This window comes from Schistocerca gregaria, chromosome 1 (assembly GCF_023897955.1).
Source record: "Schistocerca gregaria isolate iqSchGreg1 chromosome 1, iqSchGreg1.2, whole genome shotgun sequence".
NCBI lineage: Eukaryota > Metazoa > Arthropoda > Insecta > Orthoptera > Acrididae > Schistocerca > Schistocerca gregaria.
In genome coordinates this window covers 808,162,152-808,182,070 of record NC_064920.1, presented here as the reverse complement: position 1 = coordinate 808,182,070, position 19,919 = coordinate 808,162,152, and the positions used below count along the sequence as shown (strand labels likewise).

Genomic DNA, 19,919 nt, shown 5'->3' with positions numbered 1-19,919 from the left:
GTTCCTTGCTTCTAAGCTTCCAAACCAGAAACTGATGTATTTAATATCTAAGGTGGAAAAGAAAGAGGAGAATGTCATTGTAAACAAACATATGAAAAGTGTGAGCAGATACCTGTTTCCGCGTATTTTACTAACGTAGAGGAACCTAAAAGCAGAATATAGCAACTACATAAAGACATAAATGCTGTTCGCAAAAACATAAGGTTCGCAACACAAAGAAGAACAAGAAAACTCACTCAACTTTCTAGACATAACCATAAGAAAAGATACCAATAAACACACACCTGACATATACAGAAAACCCACAAGAAGTGACATTATCTTAAATGCAACCTCAAACCATCCACAGAACAAAAAACAAGCAGCAATCAGATACATGTTAAACAGGCAGAACAGGATCCCCCTAAACGTTTCTGATTACCATAAAGAGCTAGCCATTATGAAACAAATAGCATTAAAATGGACAGAAAGAAACAAGGTAGACAAACTAAACAAAAAATAAACAAATAATGAAAAAGTAACCAAACCACACCAACTCATACAACATGCACTATAATAAAAAAATGGCATACAATGACGTACCACTACAAATTCACTCATAAAATAGGTAACATATTAAAAAAAACGAGGTATAAACATTGCTTACAAAACAAAAAACTCCTTACAAAAGCACATACCAAAACTAAAACTGAGATGATAGATACTAGGTTGTTGGTATCTGTCTGGTTTTGATTTCAGAGATTGTGAGAAGATATACATTGGAATGACTGGCAGGACATTCGACACAAGAGATAAAGAACACATCAGAGCACTAAAATGTGATACAGGTTACTCAACATTTATGTATCATCTAGAACAAGAACACCACAGGCCAAACAATATTGAAAAAGATATGAATATTATAAAAAATCTGTAAAGACAGGCACCTCCTCCCTTTCCAAGAAAATTTCCACATACAAAAAGCATTAACACAAAAACAACAGTTGCTCAATGATCAAATAAATATTGGAAACAAGACTTTATATAAAATTGGTGAAATTGCATGAAAAAAAGCCTTCTCCATCCTTCACCCCCTCCCACTCTCCCACCCCCCTCCCTCCCCACTCACCGTTTTATTTTACTTCCCGCTCCTCACCTTCACCGCTAACTCACACTTCACCAGACTGCTATACACTTATGTCCACTCATCATGGTTTCTCCCGCCCCAATAAAAAAAAAAATTCTCTATCGCTATTCCTTCCGTACTCTTACTCAGTACATAAATCCACATAAACATAATGAAATCTAATTTTAAAAAAAGTTGTAGATCAAGGGCAAAGTAGTGGCAAGCTTATGTTGGCACACTACAAAACACAAACCACAACACACACTTAGAAGTACAAAAACAAACAGAATACAGTGGTGTGCATAAAAGTGTCTTGTGAGAAACATAAGGAATGCATAGTGCTGCAGAACAACAAAACATTAGGCCAAAATAATCAGTGTGTGATCGTACGACATTGCTGGCCGGGAGACCCCATCCGGGGAAGTTCGACCGCCAAGTTGGAGTCTTATTTCCGACGCCGCCGCATTGGGTGACTCGCTTGCCGGTGATAAGGATGAATTGCGAACATAGACCCGCTGAATGGGAGGCAAGCACGTTACCATTCAGCTAAGCAGGCATTATTTTTACAGTTAATACATTATAAGAGGTCCTCTTTAATTGTAACAGCTGTTGTCATTAATCGTGGCTAAATGGTTATGTTCAGCATCAAATTTTCCGTGATCACCCATTAAGACGACCACCCCTCCAGACGACCACTTTTTCACAAAATTTCAAGTTTCCAGCATAAAGAGGCTTCACTGTATGTTATAATGTCAACGTCAAAGTCGCAAGATACGAAATACTTGTCTGGGAGAAACTTGCGCATGTACTGCCAGCGCATCGGTGCTGTAGTGTTCCAACGCGTTTATCACCGTAGGAAAACAAAGGAGAGAACTATGCTTTGTTTTGCTGTGGGTGCGAGTTTTACGGCTGCCGCAACCCTGAAAACAGTCCACTATCGGTGCAGTCCTCCCGGTGTGGTGGGCGTGGCTACAGTCGGGCGCGACTGCTGTTGCGTGGGCTGAATAATTCACAACGCCGGGGGGGCAGATCTCCACCTCTTCCAACTCGAGGCGCCGTGATTTTGCTTTCAGCAGTTGTAAACAGAGTGGATTGCAACCACACCCATCGCTGTCTCACCTCGTTTACACCACGCGAGTTGACTTTTGGCGCTTGCTTGCTGTACGAATTATCAGTCCCTGTTCTTGTTCTTGTTCGTAGCCTTATTGCAGTTTCATTACTTGTGGTGGCGCTAGAAAAAAAGCAACCACTGCCGTCTGCCGTTAATCTTGTATATGTAGAGAAAATGTTAGTAGACGTCGGCAAGAAACTGTAACGTATCTCGCTGAGACTGCGCGGGATTGGCCTCAGATTCCAATTCCCTATGTGCAGATTTCTTAATTACACAGAACGCAGATTAGCTACATTGGTAAATATGAGGTCCTTTTTCTGTTTCTCCGGTAGCCACATTTTCGTTTCTCAGCTGGGATACCAAGACAGGCAGCATACCTTGGTCAAATATAGTGCGTGAATGATGATGAAGATTAGGATATAACCTCTCGAGACGGATCGCAAGTCAAGTGCTGTCTGACAAGGATGGCTAAGGAAATTGACCGTGTCATTTTCAAAAGAATGATTCAAATGGCTCTAAGCACTATGGGACTTAACATCTGAGGTCACCAGTCCCATAGACTTAGAACTAGTTCAACCTAACTAACCTAAAGACTTCACACACATCCATGCTCACCGAGCGAGGTGGCGCAGTGGTTACACACTGGACTCGCATTCGGGTGGACGACGGTTCAATCCGCCGTCCGGCCATCCTGATTTAGGCTTTCCGTGATTCCCCTTAATCGCTCCAGGCAAATGCCGGGATGGTTCCTTTGAAAGGGCACGGCCGACTTCCTTCCCTAATCCGATGAGACCGATGACCTCGCTGTCTGGTCTCCTTCCCAGAACAACCCAACGCCCAACCCCAACAGCCACGCTCGAGGCAAGACTCGAACCTACGACCGCAGCGCGGTTCCGGAGTGAGGCTCATAGAACCGCTCAGCCACAGCGGCCGACTTCAAAAGAATCATCCTGCATTTAATCACAAAAATCAGAATTTAAAGGCCGGCATTTGCTTCATTGCTGATATTTGATTTATCTACATCACACTCCGCAAGCCACCAAACGTTGTGTGGCGAAGCGTACTTTTGGTACCACTAACTGATTCCCCATTCCCTGTTCCACTCGCGAATAGCGCATGGAAAGAATGGTTGTTAGTAAGCGTCTATATTAGTTTTAATTTCTCGAATACTCTAGTCGTTGTCATTTCGCGTGACGTATGTGGAGGAAGTAATATGCTGTCCAACGCCTCCCAGAAAATGTTCTCTCGAAATATCAATAGAAAACCTATCCGTGATGCTTAGCATGGGGATAAGGCCATTCCGTGAAGAGATATAAACAGCTCAACTTGATAAGATGCTTTGCGTTTGTGACAGCTTTCTGAGTCGTTAAAGTCTCTGATGATGACTCCAGCATTTGGAGATGAAACGTTAGGCAGATAATTATGCGTTGGACCATGCCCTTATGACCATAAATATGAGCAGTAACGCATCCTGCATTTGCCTTAAGCGATTTAGGGGAATCATGTAAAGCTCCAGTTTGGTTCCCCCGACTTCGATTTTAACCCTTCCATTCCCGAATGTGAGTCGAGCGTCTTTTTCGGTTTGGCGATGTGGGCAGTTATGTGCCGTGTAGTGCTCGCCATGGAAACCGATAAATTCATTCGTGCAAATGAAAAGTGAAGCGCTAAGTGTCATGTTTTACAAAAAACACTATTCCCAAGTCTGGAGGAGAAAGAAAGGTAGGAGGCAGACCAAGAGCACTTGAGTGTACTGCATTTTAAACATCGTCAAAATACATTGTTGTCATATGTGACTTAGTAAAACGCAACGGTAATAGAGACTGTGGCGACATAAATACTTCAGAAACAAACCTCATTTAAGCACCTAGAGAGTCAAGAACAGAAATGATTAAGGTAACACAAATAATTGACAAATAAATCAAATTGAGTCACGTAGCTTTGTTTTAGGTGGAGTTACAATTCTGTCGATATGATATACTGTACCACAATGGCACTATTTTCATAGTACCCTATCTGATGTCGCTTAAATCTCTCTTGTTTACAACAAAAGACTTGATCTAACATTATGCCACTTACTTTAGTATAAATGAAAGACAGAAAGAAATAAAGTTGGACGATAGAGAGGCAAAACGGAATGACGATGTGACATTGGTGGGGAGTAGGGGGAGGCAAAGCAAGAGGATAACAAGCAAAATAGGAAAAAGAAAGGTTTCATGACATGTATATTAACAGATTTCTCATAGTTACGGTTCATGTGTCTGGCGCATAGTTGGGAGCCAACTGATTCATTCTCATGCCTGACCTACTAAGGCTGCAATGAAAGTGCCTGATTTTAATAACAAACTTCAAAACGGCAATACCTGCTTTACAGAGTTATCGCAGATGACTGTCACAACCAACATGTGCCTAGTTAGCAAGTCAGAATCTTGAGTCTGACTTGCTAAGTAGCCACATGTTGATTGTGACAATCATCTGCGATAACTCTGTAAAGTATATATTGCAATGTTCATGTTTGTTATTAAAATCAGGTACTTTCAGTGCAGCCTTAGTAGGTCAGGCTTCAGAATTCATCACTTGATTCCAAACTATTCGCCAAACGTATTACACGCAACTGTGAGAGATTTACAGACTTCCAGCATGCTAGAATAATAGCCTCGGGCCGGGACCCATTTTCAAATCATCGTGACAGATAGACGAAATTGTATTTCGAGAAAAACAAAAACCGTCAAAAATAAATACGTATTATGAAGTTCAAATGAACAATTACAGCGCTTTTTGACTATCTGCCACGAAGATCCGAAAATAAGTCCCGGTCCGGAACCAGTCATCGAGTAAACAAAAAAGTGAAATTTGCTACTTTTTCATAGCATGACAATTTGCTGACAAACGCTTCATGGAATATTAAAAAATATTTCTGCTCCTGTACCATAAAAATGTTAAAATTGAAAAAAGGAAGATTAGTCTTTAGTTGAAAATCTGTGCTGCACTTTTATTCGGGACCGGATGTCCTGCTTACGAGGCAGACGCAGTGAATGCTGCACCATCCATACGCACTGATCATCGCAACTACACGGACAACTCCAGCACGCCTCCCGTCAGATCCAAATTCTCAACTTACCCACTCATTACTGACGTAGAGCCCCTTGCCTATTTTCCTCATTACCCGCTGCATTTCGCCGATTTCCGTGTGAGTTCTGTCTTATTATGCATCTGCACTGAAGTGATGATTGGCCGTCTTCGCCTTAATTATGTATGAGGTGTGTGTGCGCTTTCAGACAGGTACGAAATAACAGACACCATTTCGATCCTGTGGCCACTATGAATGAAGACACAAAAGAATTAATGACCTTAGCTACTGAGACCAGGAGTCAAGGAAACGCAGGATTCGATTACAATTATGGACCGGGCCGTAATCAGTTGCTATTGGTTGTCTTTTACATTTACAGATAATTGATTTTAAACTAGTAATTCCAGACTCAACAATAAATAAAAATACCACACGTTATTAATAAAGGAATAAACAACAGTGTAAATAATAGTTTTTTCAGTGCGTTACAATTTAGTAAATCACTATTAAATACAGATACAACAGATAATGTTTTAAACGCAAGCCACTGTGATCTAGGCACAAGCCCTTTCACGCCAGTAATGGCAATAATATTTTAAAAAATTGAAACTTTCCGCAAAACATCAAGTACAATAGCAAAAGTTAATTAAAAAAACAAGCAACTGATCCAGACGGTGCTTCAGGACCTCTGAGAAGGTCCAGCAACAAACACTTTCGCGAGCGATGAGATAGCCAGCCAAGAGTTGCATTTACTTCACAAGAAGGTAACTCAGACTAGTGGCAGTCTAACTAATGGCTAATGATGATCTTGCAGCAGCTACCTGACGTCCGATAAACCAAATGCAACGATGGAACAATACTCCCAAGCCAGAACCGGCGGTCTGCACTACGTCCTGAATACTGTGTTTAGAGCCCCGGAACGAGAAAGGAATCACTACCACCAGAGTAGAAGAATCGCCAACCGGCCTACAATCAAGAAAGCTGTCAAAACTACACGCCTTACCGGACAGCAGCGGCAAGTAACTGGGGCGTTAGCGGCCATCAGAGAAGAAAAATTACCGCTCGTTGAACTTAACAAATTGTAACAAGTTGAACGCAGTAAATACTAAGAAGAAGTTGCAGAAAGCTAATCAGATCCGCCTTCCCCAAGCACTCCACTCACTGCTCTTCGCCTCGGCGACACTATGAGCAGCAACACGAACCAAAGTCACTGGAGAATCGCGCGATATCACAGTGGAGGAAGTTTCTCTGCTTGGATTGAAATGCACTCATCTTAAAGCTTGCTGGACCCGGTTTACGACGAGGTCGTGCACCCTCGTGACCACAGCGCTTCCATTCGGCAGTCCATGCGTGCCGTCAGCGGTCCCGGCGAGTTCTGACACTGCGCGGACCTGGCTCCTCCAGAGTCCTCAACCGAATTCGCACACTCATACGACCTGGAAAAACAGCGACTTCGCCCCAAAGATAAGGCAACAGTTACTACATATCGATAACCGCCGCTGCTGCCCCTAGCGGACAGGTAACGCTTGCGAAACCGAGTGGCGCCAGTCAACACGAGAAGAAGATAAACAACCGCAACAATGCCAACTACACGATAACGTCTGGCCAGCAACAGCGGGCGGAAACCCTACAAACAGCACCAACGCGAGCCGCAGCACGACTCAGCTACCAGTGGGCATTGATTTAAATCAAAGGGGAAAGTTGTAAATTTGTGGCAGACCTGGATTAAAACCTGTCTCTCCTGCTTATTAGACAGGTGCGCAGACAACTGCGCCATCTGGACACAGTGACCATAATGAGCAAGGGGCACTACGTAAGTAGTGAGTGGACAAACTGAGATATTCGGTCTGACAGAAGGCGTGATAAGGTATTCCGTGCAGCTGTGATGAGCACTATGTCCAGATGGTGCAGTGCTTAGCGCATCAACCTCGTAAGCAGGAGACCCGGGTTCGAATCCCAGTCTAGCAAAAAATTTTCAGCTTACCTCATTGATATGGATCAATGCACACCAGCAGCTAATATCATTAATTCCTTTGTGTCTTGATTCATAGTGGCTGCAGGATCAAAGTGGTGTCCGTTCTCTCAGACATGTCTGGAGTAACTGGCATCACATACGTGTTGTGGATCAGTGAAAGCAACCAGTTATAACAGTAAGAACAGCTTGAACAATTACAGCAAATGTTACAGTTCCACAGAAGCTGGTATAATAGCAGCGGCAGCACTTGGAATGGAAAATAGGAACAGGTTGCAACGGCGCCACCAAGAGCAGCTGTGAACACAGGTTTTAACTTGGCAAAAAGCAGAGGGACCCTACAAGAGTTGCTGCAGTCGCGCAACCAGGAAATTGAGTACGTCGGCAGCGGGGCGAGCAGCCGACACCAGTCCCGTCTGCCCACAGTCTTTGACTATGGCTGTATCTGCCTGTAGTCACAAGTATTGTTACCTGCCACTACACCCCTGGGACTGCTCCAGCAGCGCAAATGAAACTCCTGGTATTTAATGCTATAGGCGTTTGGATGAACTGTCGGTCACTGTAGTCCACGCGTATCAAAATTCATTTCGTCAGCGCTAGAGTTACACAAGACTCCGCCAAATACGCACATACATAGGGTAGCCTCTCCGCCAGCGTGGGTAGCGATCTTATCACAAGCCCAGCAGCTCCAGAAAACTAAAAGTCGAGCTCATTCGGGGAGGGGGTTTCCATCTGTAATACGCAACACTTTAAGACAGCTATCGTATAAGGAGGAAACTAGAACCCGTCACAATTTCTGCGACACCTCCGCCACTTGGCCGATTCTGGCGTCTTGGATACACTACTGTAGGCTATATGGCTGTGTCTCGCTTGCCGGAGATGTATCGCACCCTGCTCGTTGAGCATGAGGCGAACTTGAGCAAACTGAAACTTGAGCAAGCTGGCAGACATAGCGGATGGCAGTAACACAGGCCGCCGCCCTACAGTGTGGTCCAGAGCGTCCGCTAGAAGCTGGCTGGAAGACGTCACGTCTCGACTTAACACTGCTGGTCACAGACCTCGGAGTATGCAAACGTGATGACCACAAGCCGTTGTGCTGTCGACTGAGCGCTTGCTTTTAACTGTTGCCAGACCACAACGAGAGTTTCTACCCACGTTGATTTAGTGACAGCTCATTGGCATAGATTTCTGTGTTCCTGAGCGGGAATCGCAAACGACAGCTTCCCGTGTTCAGAGGACAATTTTGCCAGCAGCACCAGCCTGGGCAACTGAGGGCCATTAAGACTCAAATTGTGGCCTGGAAATGTGTATCTCGGGCGCTAACAGCGATCGCGAGCAAATTAAGACAGCAGTTTCGGATGGTTCGCTCATAACTACACTTGGGCTCTTGATTTTAAATTTTAATATAGGTTTATGAAGGCCATTAAGTGTGAATTAGCATACCGTCCTTAAACCGCGTCATCAGGAGGCTAGATTTCCTGTCCTATGATCTGATCTTGGACGTGAGGAGCGCTTCCATTTTGATTCAGGTCTCGTGGTTGTAGGCTGCATGCCAGTCCACACAGTGGACCTATCCGTTGGCGCACTTCCTCGCCGTGTCTCTGCCACTGGCGTGCTTGCCAAACGAGTTCCCATCCGTCATTCTACATGCTGTAATGCCGTTCACGTCCGTCACTCACCAGTGCACCTCATCAGAACCGCACATGGTTCTCCTGTTTTCTTGCAGGCCAGACAATTGACGCCTGACAAATTCCATATCGCAAACGCATAATTCATCACGATGATCCACACTGGTATAGTATGAACATAAGGACGCAAGATTATTTCTCCCCTTTACCTGGTACCAAAGTAACAGGACTCTGTAATAACTTTTGGCAATTATAATTGTGCTTGGCGTACATTGACGATGTGTTGGTGGCATCAGCGTCCTCAAAGAACACGAAAGACACTTACACATAATTTTCGGAAGATTTGACGAATACAAAATCCTCAGGAATGTGGCTAATTGGATCATTTGTTCAAAAATGGTTCAAATGGCTCTGAGCACTATGGGACTTAGATCTGATGTCATCAGTCCCCTAGAACTTAGACTTACTTAAACCTAACTAATCTAAGGACACCACACACATCCATGCCCGAGGCAGGATTCGAACCTGCAACCGTAGCTGTCGCGCGGCTCCAGACTGTAGCGCCTAGAACAGCTCGACCACAGCGGCCGGCTTAATCATTGGTTCCTATGAAGTGACGCTCATGGAATTTCGGGTTTCCGCGACCGGTATGTCTCCACCAGTTGAGCGTATAATAGCATTTACATCATACACGATCCTGAAGACAGTGCAGGAAATGCGTCGCTACGTGGAAATGGTAAACATTTATTGGCATTTTTTATTCCGAGCAGCTGAGACACAGGTGTCGCTCCCTGCCGTCCTCACACGCATTTTGCAAGCCTCTCTCCCTGCAAACCCAACCATCGATGGTCACCAGCGATTTACGTGGACGCCTCATCCCTCATTGTTGGCGAAATGCTGCAACAGAGTCTAAACGAGTGCTGGCATGCTTCGGAGTTCGTCTCCATCAAACTCATAGAGAAGCATCGCTCTTGACCATTTTATACAGATCTTTTATTGGCTTCATAGCAATTACATACTTCCAGTTCATGGTGGAAGAGCACGCCTTCACCACGTGTACAGAATATCGACCACTGCCTTTTACATTTTCGCTGCCACTAAATAACTATTCGCTAGTGCAAAGCATTAGTTAAGTTGTATTTATAAATTAAAACAGAGTATTGAGTATGTTCTATAAGATTAACTTAGTTAAAAAGTTTTCGGCTTACAAGTCAATCATCATACTTTGACTATCGTTTTTAAAGAAGTTAAAGCATTTGACGATATTAATCTTGGTCGGATATTTTTCACGTATTCAGCTGGATGGCATCGTCTAGAAAGAGCGATATTTCAGCAAGCCGACTTCTTGCCGTCTTCAGGCATCCTGATGACTAATTGTCTTTGGTTGCGCGCCACACATTTAATTCCACCCCCCCTCCCCCCAAGACACACACACACACACACACACACACACACACACACACACACACACTCTGTTAGCCTCTAGCTAGCTGTTTCCGGATTACGTCACTCGGCACTGCACTGCAAAATTAAGTAGTCTGACAAGCTTTGGAACAGTGAAGAATGCCTTCTGACCTCCCTTGTATTCTATGCTGAGAGGACAGAATCGTACCATCTTCTGTTTAGGTCGTTCAGCGCATCAGAACTTCAGCCACTAATCATATCACCAAAAGAGCCAACTTGGCCTCAGTCAGGGAGAGAATCCGGCACAATCGATCCAGACTCAGTGAAACCTCAAGAGGTATACAATGCTTGCAGTAGGGGCCCTAACTTCTCTTTACTCCTGGGAGTGGTTAGACAAGCTGGTCTCAAGCCAACAGCGCATGGTAATTGTACACTTGCAGATAAGCTGCTAAATAATAACGCCAAGAACCTCAGAGAACCATAAACAGCTATATAAAGAAAAAACTGACAATGCTAACTTACCTGTACTAGGAAAATGGCTAAATTTCGCAGTAACTTCGACGACTCCATCAACTGCAGAACCCATAAGCACTGTCGAACAGGTTGTTCTAGCACTTTCAAGGAATGCTGCAGAGGCAATGTGACGTGAAGCATGCCCTGTACTTACGAGTGCTGTTTCACTGAAGCCAAACATCTCCAAGAAAGAGAGAAAAGCACTCAGACGGCTCCGGGAACATATTTTTATAGTCATTCTCCCAGAAGAAAAAAGAAATTATAAGGTGCTGCTAACAAGTCAAATATACGAAAAAAAGTGCGTCCTAGTAGAGGACGAGGTCGACAGGAGAACTGAAGATGGTCCTACTATCCGAGTGAAGAAGAGGATCATCGGGCTCCTGCAAGACACATTGCAAGGTAATAAGACGGTGCAGAGACTCTGTCCATGAGCATGTGGGCCACCTAGACTTCACGGAATACCTGAAGTAAACAGGGAAACAATGCCACTCTGTCCAATCGTCAGCAACGTAGGTGTACCAACATTTGAAGCAATAAAACACCTGACCGCAATTCTCTGCCACTTTGTGGGCAACTACAAACACCACATACGGAATTCTGTGGATTTCATCCACCAGCCGCGGAGCTTCAGATTGGGCCAGAAGAGTTCATGGAGAGCTTCGATGTGGTGTCTTTCTTTACAAGGGTACCTCTCAGAGCCTCCCTATAAGCCTTGTCAGAGAGAAATTGGAGCCTGCGCTAAAGAACCTGTTTGAAATCATCCTTATGGGTACCTACCTCCCATTTGACCAAAATGACTATCAAAAAAATGGCAACAAAATGACGGTCACCATATTTATGGAGGCATTTGTAGAAGAAACCCAGGAGCTGGTAGTCTACAAGTCGGCATGCTCTCTTCGATATGGAGATAATAGTTCGTAATCTGATTGCACAGACGTCAATTTCTGCACGACTTCCTGCAATATCTGAATTCGCTGCACCAAAACGTCAAATTCAAAGATGGAAGAAAATAATATCCATTTCTGGATGTGCTCCTCATGTAAGGACCAGATGGCACATTAAGGCACAGAGTCTACTGTAAACCGATGCATACAGATGTGTACTTGCATGCCTCCAGCAGTTATGCCGCTTCACGACGAAAAGGTATCCTAAGCACAGTAATGCATAGAGCGCGCGAAATCTCGCACCAAAGTAGTCTAAGACCCAAATTGCAGCACGTACAGGCTTTGTTTCATATCAACATTTAATGCAATCACCAGATACAACATTCCTCAATACCAAAGAAGACGAAAGCACAGCCTGCTGAGGATGAAGAGAAGCCTGCAGTTATCCCATACATCCGGAACACATGAGAAAGAATCGGAAGAACACTCCGGAAATGAAACTTTGCAAGTCTGACTCCAAGTTTATGGAGATCAGAGTATGCGTTATTACCATGACGGCAGACTGCTGGACCAAAATTCGCTTAGACAAAGAACGAATAATCAACGGTAAACAAACGAGTGTGGCACGACTGAGCAAAAAATGCGCGGGGGAATATTGTCTCTAGCCTTTCATAATTTGGATACTGTGCTTCCGCAGCTACTAGTCTATGTCGCCAACTGTGTAGGGAATCTGCACTGACCTATCCTTGTTATATTAGCATGGCGGGAGGTGAGGACTTTCCTTATCTGTAGCTTTGTCGTCTCCACTTGGCACCATTGCGACGACACAGACATAAACATCTCCCTCCACAACGTCATGGGTCACGAAGAACATTTGAAAGGAATCAGCTTTCTCCTAAGGCCGATTCCGTGTAAGCGATTTTTAGTAAATGTGATTTATGGTAGCCACATAATTATTCTTACGGAACTGTCTGATAGTCCTACAATTAACTTCCACAACACATTTGTAGTTTTAGGATTTTGCTAACAATCCATTTACTGGAGGAGAATTGCATATTAATTTTATGTACTAGGTTAATGTACATATAATCGAGGTTGCTGTCATCTGATTTATAATTTCATTATCTGTCAGAATCTGTGGCATGAATTTAGTTTTATATATTCACAATATGCTCCTTTGTATGGGCTGGATCTAATGATAGATCTGGGATCGCCCCCATTAGTGCAAATCGTTCTGGATAAGAGTATAATCTACACCGTGAAAAAGGCATAGCTGGCTAGTGCAATACAGATGTAGATGAATGCGTTAGTAGATAAAAGTGTAAAGGTATACTTGAAAGAGAATGATACGAGAGCTAGTTTGTTTTCAACCATCGATCGGTTGTGTATTTTTTACCACAGGAAAATCTGGTGATGTATTGTTTAGTGTCTCTAGTATGTCTGCCTTTTGTGCCACATTGCACTTTTCAATTCTGAGCACACAGTGAGAGTGTAAATATGCACAGAAACAGTGAAGTGCTGATGGCAGGTTTCGCCCGTATACTGTAACTGCCATGAAGAAGGAGACGCATGACATTTATCTGCCGCATACTGCAGGGGTAATAAAGACATCCCAGCAGCGTTTCCGGTGGGAAGTGTTTGATCACCAACCATACAGCCTGGACGTGGCTCCATCTGATTTTCATCTCTTCGCTCACATGAACCGCTGACTATGATGACAGTATTTTGGCACAGACCATGAGGTGCAGATCAGCTTCGGGAAATGGCGGATATCGCAGGCGGCTGCCTTCTGTGACGAGGATATTAGAAAGCTCGAAATACGCTGTGATAAATTAATTCGGAGCGCTAGCTATGCAGAGAAGCAGCTTGAATGTGTAGCTAAATGTTGCAAATAAATGTTTTCTTGATTTTCACTGTGGTTTCCATTTCGCGACCGATCGTAGGTTGGAAAAAAGCCCTCGTAGTTGCTGGTGCTGTTTGTTTATTTTGTAGCGGTATTTCGTTGCTTGTGGTTGTTACACGGGCCGGCTGGCGGTTGCAGGTATCATCTGCGCCGAGGGGGCGCTGTGGCGCGACCAGCGCAAGTTCGTGGCGAGCACGCTACGCAACCTGGGCATGGTGAAGGCGGGGCCGCGCAGGGAGCGCCTGGAGGCGCTCGTAGCGGACAGCGTCGACTACTGCCTGCAGGTAGGTGCGCCCCTGCACTCACTACCTTGACAAAAAGTTACTCTTTACGCAGAATATTGACGACAAGAAACCGGCAGCCCAGAAGATGGCCAGGTCATTGATTCCGTTCCTGAAGAGTCAGGATCTCAACCCTAAGACTAAACTACAATTGTATAAGGCAACTGTGGGACCCCACAATGTTATATGGCTCCACCTCATGGGGAACTACGTGCGTCTCCAACTACAACAAACTCCAAGCGTTGCAAAACATTTACTACCGATGGGTCACAGGAGCTCCATGGTGGACAAGAAACGTCGACATCCGCACCGCACTTCACGAGACCACTATACAACAGAAGGTCCATGACAAGGCTCTAATGACGTTTTGACAAAATCGATGCTCTTAGGGACGAATTTCGACGATTAGAATCGGTAGGAACGGTAAACCCTGCAAGGTGGCACAAGTATCGAGTACCGAAATCAATAACGTTTCACCCCCATAGGCAATCTGTTTAAACACGAGGAAGCAGTCACACATAACAGCCTAGACACATCTCACCCTGCACAGCAGATAGACATCACCAAAGACAACATGCTAAAGGACCCACTGAGTGCCCAAGCCTAACTGAGTGTGTAATAAATAAAGTGTTCTCCTTTTATCCTTATATCCCATCCTAGAGGAATAAGTCATCAAGAATGATCTCTTCAGCCCACGCTACACAATAAAAAAAAAGAAAAAACAAAACAAAACAAAAACCTGCACTGAGATAGTGGTACGTGTAATGTGCGGAACCTGCGCCAGTGCTTACCTATAACTGTGATCCAATTCAACACGGTACGAGACGTTTATCACCAAAGAGGAATGCATTCTGTCTGTTTAACCGCGTCAGTGCTTCGTACAACCAGTTAGGATACTTTTGGACAGACAAGTTGTGTGACTAACTTGTGGTGTTTTTGCGTATTTTAGGGCCAGAGTCATGTAACAATGTCTCAATGGTATTTCCACCATTTGGCTGTACGCATTTTTTTGTTTTATAATACTATTATGATTTCAGCGTTAAAAATTTATCAAGTACAACAGGGTTGGTAGTTCGTTAAGCCAAGCAATCGCCAAGATCTGCTGAACTGGGCATCCCGTCATGTAGATAAGCAGACACATTTCGATGATTTTGTACTCATCTACACGCTGACATACGCAGTTCAATAGATCTTGACGACGACTTCACTCAACAAAGTCTAATTATACTCGACATTGTTGCGTTTTAAAATGGATTTAGGCCGAACTCGTGATACTGATATAAAATAAAGAAATTTGAACAGTTCAATGGTGGAAATATCATTAAAACACCTTGAGACACGTCTACTCACCTCAGTGTCAATACGTTTCGTCTCATAATGATTGTCAACAAAAGGTGTCTCTTTCCTACTGTCGAAGCTAGGTCATTCATCAAACCAAATTATTCGCAAAGTTCCTTTTTCCGGTCTCATTAGACACCTATATATATTGTGCTCAGAGTGGAGGGTAGCTCGTTCAGAAGTGCGTAACAGCAACAGAGAAGGAGCCTGCGAATCATTTGGTTTGATGGACAGGAAGGGCATCCGGTCACCCCTTAAATTATCACGCCAAATCCGATAACAACCATGTCGATCCTGCGCCTATGCGTAAAAAAAGGTACAAGAAAAACAAAGACTGACGTGTTCATTATTGTTATTATTAAATTTAATTCACTGTGCTGTTTCCTAATCGATAAATGCCCAAGCACAGCGTCATACACACAAGCAAATTATCCCATCAAAATTCAAACGCCCTTTATTTGAGTCTTTCAAGTGTTTTATAAGATGACGTGGCAGTACACTCAGAAAGATTTTAATGAGACTGACACCAGCCGCGGAAAATACAAATTTACGAAAGTATATTAGGTATTGTTAGCATCTAAACTGATTTGTACCGCAGTATTTTGCTAAAAATTCGGTAAATTATCTGAGAAATCGGCATTTATGCAACTGAGTAGCTGAATGCTGGATTTACGGGAGCTGAAAACCATACTGTATGCTGGTTCTGGTGGCATCAGCCTACAATGAAATTTCGTCACCCAGTTTTTTGAACACAGGATTTCTGACTATAAGGGTATTATGAAAAATACGCAAAGGGGTAAAAATGTAGCGTGAAATGTGAGTAATGTGTCGCCTTAACTGAAACTAACTGAATAATCAGCGGCTAACATTTAGCTCTGAGGAGAAGAACGTGGAGACTTTCAGGCACGGATACTAACATACTGCAGGCGTTGTGGTAGACACGTTATGTCACGGAAGCCAGTAAGTGGTGGGAAGGACCGATCATGGCACAGTAAACGTCAGGCAGTGATATAAATGAACGCGGAATTGAAAAGCAGCTCAAATCACTTTCTAAAGGAAAGACCATAAGACCTGATGGGGCACCCGCTACGTTTTATATTGAAGTTTCAGAGGAACTGGATGGACTGAACCTGTCGATAAAGAACGTCGCCTTCGACTCATGATGTAGATGTTATGGGTTGTAGCGTCATACATGTGCAAACAGAGAGCACAGCGCACTGAGAATGTTGAATTCCGATGACGACTGAATCACAGCCTTAGTGAAATTAGTAATTCCACTTTAGGCTGTTACAGTAGTATTTATTACTGTTGCAATTTTGACACATGGTCATTGCCAAGCATTCAAAAATCAGTCAGTCATCAAATAAAATGCGCAATAGTTACGATGTTAACAAACGTTTACAACCGAGAATTCGATGTTGCGTAGGAAATAGGACCCAGTCAGAAACGTAAAGTGATGTGCTGGTACATGCTTCACAGCTGTGTGAAACTAAATACATGTGGTTGTATAAATCTACCAGCTGTTCCACACATCATGCGAGCACGAGTGAAAAAGTTGATAAAATAATGGTAAACAGCAGACATGATAGTACAAACATCCATTATAAACATTAATTTGACAATTGACGTATCAGTTACCATTATATTTACTTGTGTATTTAGCTATTACCTACTTTTAATTCACTTTCTCAGTATTATCTTTTGATTTTATGTAACACATATTTCTGTCACTTTTGTCCTTCCTTTGTACACTTTCCCAAACCGCATGATACTGACTCTACATACATGGAGTTCATGATCAAAGTCCCGGTTCCAAAAAGCTGTAGAAAGAGAAACATTGCTCAAAATGACATCAAATTTGAACAGTACGTTATTGAAGCAGGGGTAAACGTCAAAAAAATAAAATTAACGAAAATTTTACCAGAAGATGGCGCCTTAAGCGTTATAATATACACACCAACAGACGCACGGCACACGGAATTTCCTATTTTCCTTCCGAGGCGCACGACATGGCTGTCTCCGTGAAGATTCGAGCGCTGCTGCTAAAGCTCTTCTACAAGAACGATGACTGTGCGCTAATAGCCTCCAGAAGTTCCAGACACTCAAGGGCATGAAAAAAAAGAATTGGTCCTGTGTCTGCTAAGGGTTCGGAGAAATGATTACAGTATTCTAAAATAAAGTTTCTGTTGAACCGCAATGTGGCAGAGGGAATAAACAGTTGATCCAATATTTGTCGACTGTGTGGCCACAGCGTTACATGGGGAGACGAGCGGTTATGTGGAAACATACAATGCATGGGAAAATGACCGAACGTTCTATATGGCTGCGAGCACGGTGCATAAAATCCTAAGAAACATCCTGTATTGCTATCCATACAAAATCACCAATGTTCAGGAGTTGCTTCCTGCTGACCTGCCAGAAAGACAAACGTTTGATCTTCTCGCATGGCAGTGGGCAAGAACGAGCAGAGAACATTCTATGGGCAGACCAAGCCCACTTTCATCTACAGAGACATGTCAATACACAGAAATGCAGAACGCGGGCAACAAAATATTCGCACGCACATCAACCGCTACCATTTCATTCTGTGCGGTGACAGTGTAGAGCCGGTTTACGATATCATTTACAGTGGGGTCGTATTTTTTCGAAGAGATGAATCCCTCGGGTCCTGACACTTGTACCGTCACAGGTAAACGCTATGAGATGTTTTGGGCGCTAACGTCATTCGAACCCTTCGACGGCATGGGGGTGTGGGTACAATCGTATTCAGGCAAGACGGCGCTCCTCCGCACATTGCACAACCAGTTAAATGGCCCCTGAATAGGCGTTTCGGAAATACTGGAATTATCAGCCGTCATTTCCCTGCAGCCTGGCCGTCCAGATCACCTGATTTTAATCCGTGTGACTTTTGGCTATGGGGTTATCTGAAAGACGTTGTGTTCAGTGCTCAAATTACGAACGTAGCCGAACTGAAGGCACGCACTGCGCAACTCATTCTGAACATGACACCCGAGACACCCAGATCTGTTGTGGAACATGGTGTTTCTAGATTTCAGCTTGTGGCGAAAAACGGTGGAAAGTATACTGAACATGTCTTGCGCCAGTCTTACGGTAATTAGAAACCGATGTCATTTTGCTTTTTATGCCATTTTTGTCCTCCGTAAAATTAAACCTGATACCATATTCCTTTTTATGCTCAGTAGGGAAAAGAAGGGAACCAGCGGAAGAATGCTTCTATCGGAGCACAAAACAGCGAACATGCTCCTGATTAAAAAAATGGCTCTGAGCACTATGGGACTCAACTTCTGTGGTCATCAGTCCCCTAGAAATTAGAACTACTTAAACCTAACTAACCTAAGGACACCACACACATCCATGCCCGAGGCAGGATTCGAACCTGCGTCCGTAGCAGTCGCACAGTTCCGGACTGCGCGCCTACAACCGCGAGACCACCGCGGCCGTCCTGATTAAAAGACACTGACTGGAAAGTATGGTACCACCTGCCTTATTGTACTTTCCTCAACATCTTTAAAAATGTTCCCATGCGGTCATATGTAAGCTTTTTTATGCTGAGGGAGAAAGAGACAGTGGCAGTTGGAAAGTGACGGAAAAGTAATAAATGCTGGAAGATACTAGACATTGATTGTAATATAGGATGAGCGAAGGAAACCATGGCAGTGCGAGAGAGAGACAGGTACACAGTGGGAGTGGAACAGTTGACTGTGACAGAACAGTGCTTGGAAAAGTGTGAAGAAGAGGGTGGTAATGAGGGAGGATTAAAGAGAAGAAGAAAATCGAATTGAGTGAGATTCAGTGACAATGAAAGACAGAGTCTATAAGAATGACAACGAGAAAGGGAGAGATAGTTGGCTGTGAAAAGAGAGAGCAGCAGTGGGAAAGAATGAATCAGATAGTAGCAGTAAGGGAGAACAAGTGGGAGACAAGAACAGTGAGAGGAGATTACTGGTAGAAGAGAAAGAAGGGTGCTTTGAGATAGACGGCGCTGACAGTTAAAGAGACACAGAGAGATAATGATAACGAGTTGGTCTGAATGACTAAGTGAGAATGGGCAAGTGCGAGCGAATGGGAATGACCGACTTACAGCAATGCTCTAGTGAGTGTGAGTGAGTTGCTATTAAGGTAGCCCGTGGGATGAAAGGTGACAGGTTAAAAAGAGCGCGGATATATTCGCATACCAAAATATTTGGAACAATTTCTAAAGGTGCTGAGGAAGAGAGAATGAGGCAGCTGGTACCCTACTTCTCAGTCAGTCTTTTAAACAAGACCATATTCATATGGATATGGGGTCCGTTCTGTGGGACATGTCCGAAAGAACAGACACCATTGATGACGTGCAGTCGTCTAGAATGAAATTAGAATTACATATTAATACCTTCAGCTGCTGACGTGCTTAGATGTATATCAACGGGAACAGGTGAAAATGTGTGCCCCGACCGGGACTCGAACCTGGGTTCTCCTGCTTACATGGCAGACGCTCTATACATCTGAGCCTCCGAGGACAATACCGGCCGACCATGACCTCCTCCTTCTTTGCAGGTGCACACATATTATCCGAACTCTTATGGGACTTGGTAAGAATGTCATCCACGAGTAATGAGTTTGTTGGGTAGGGACACTACGAATGTAGTGTGTGGACATATAAGGTGAGAACGTGGGTCTCGTGGGAGGCGTGTGTGAGGTAGTCGTTGCAGT

General features: G+C 43.9%; 1 protein-coding gene across 1 annotated transcript in view; it reads left to right on the top strand.

Moving 5' to 3' along the window:
- The window catches only part of LOC126305900 (cytochrome P450 306a1), a 352,029-nt gene that overhangs the window by 239,031 nt on the left and 93,079 nt on the right, over window positions 1-19,919 (top strand). The window contains exon 3 of the mRNA XM_049992044.1: window positions 13,726-13,871. Within this exon, the coding sequence (XP_049848001.1) occupies window positions 13,726-13,871 (146 nt within the window). The remainder of the gene's footprint in view (window positions 1-13,725; window positions 13,872-19,919) is intronic.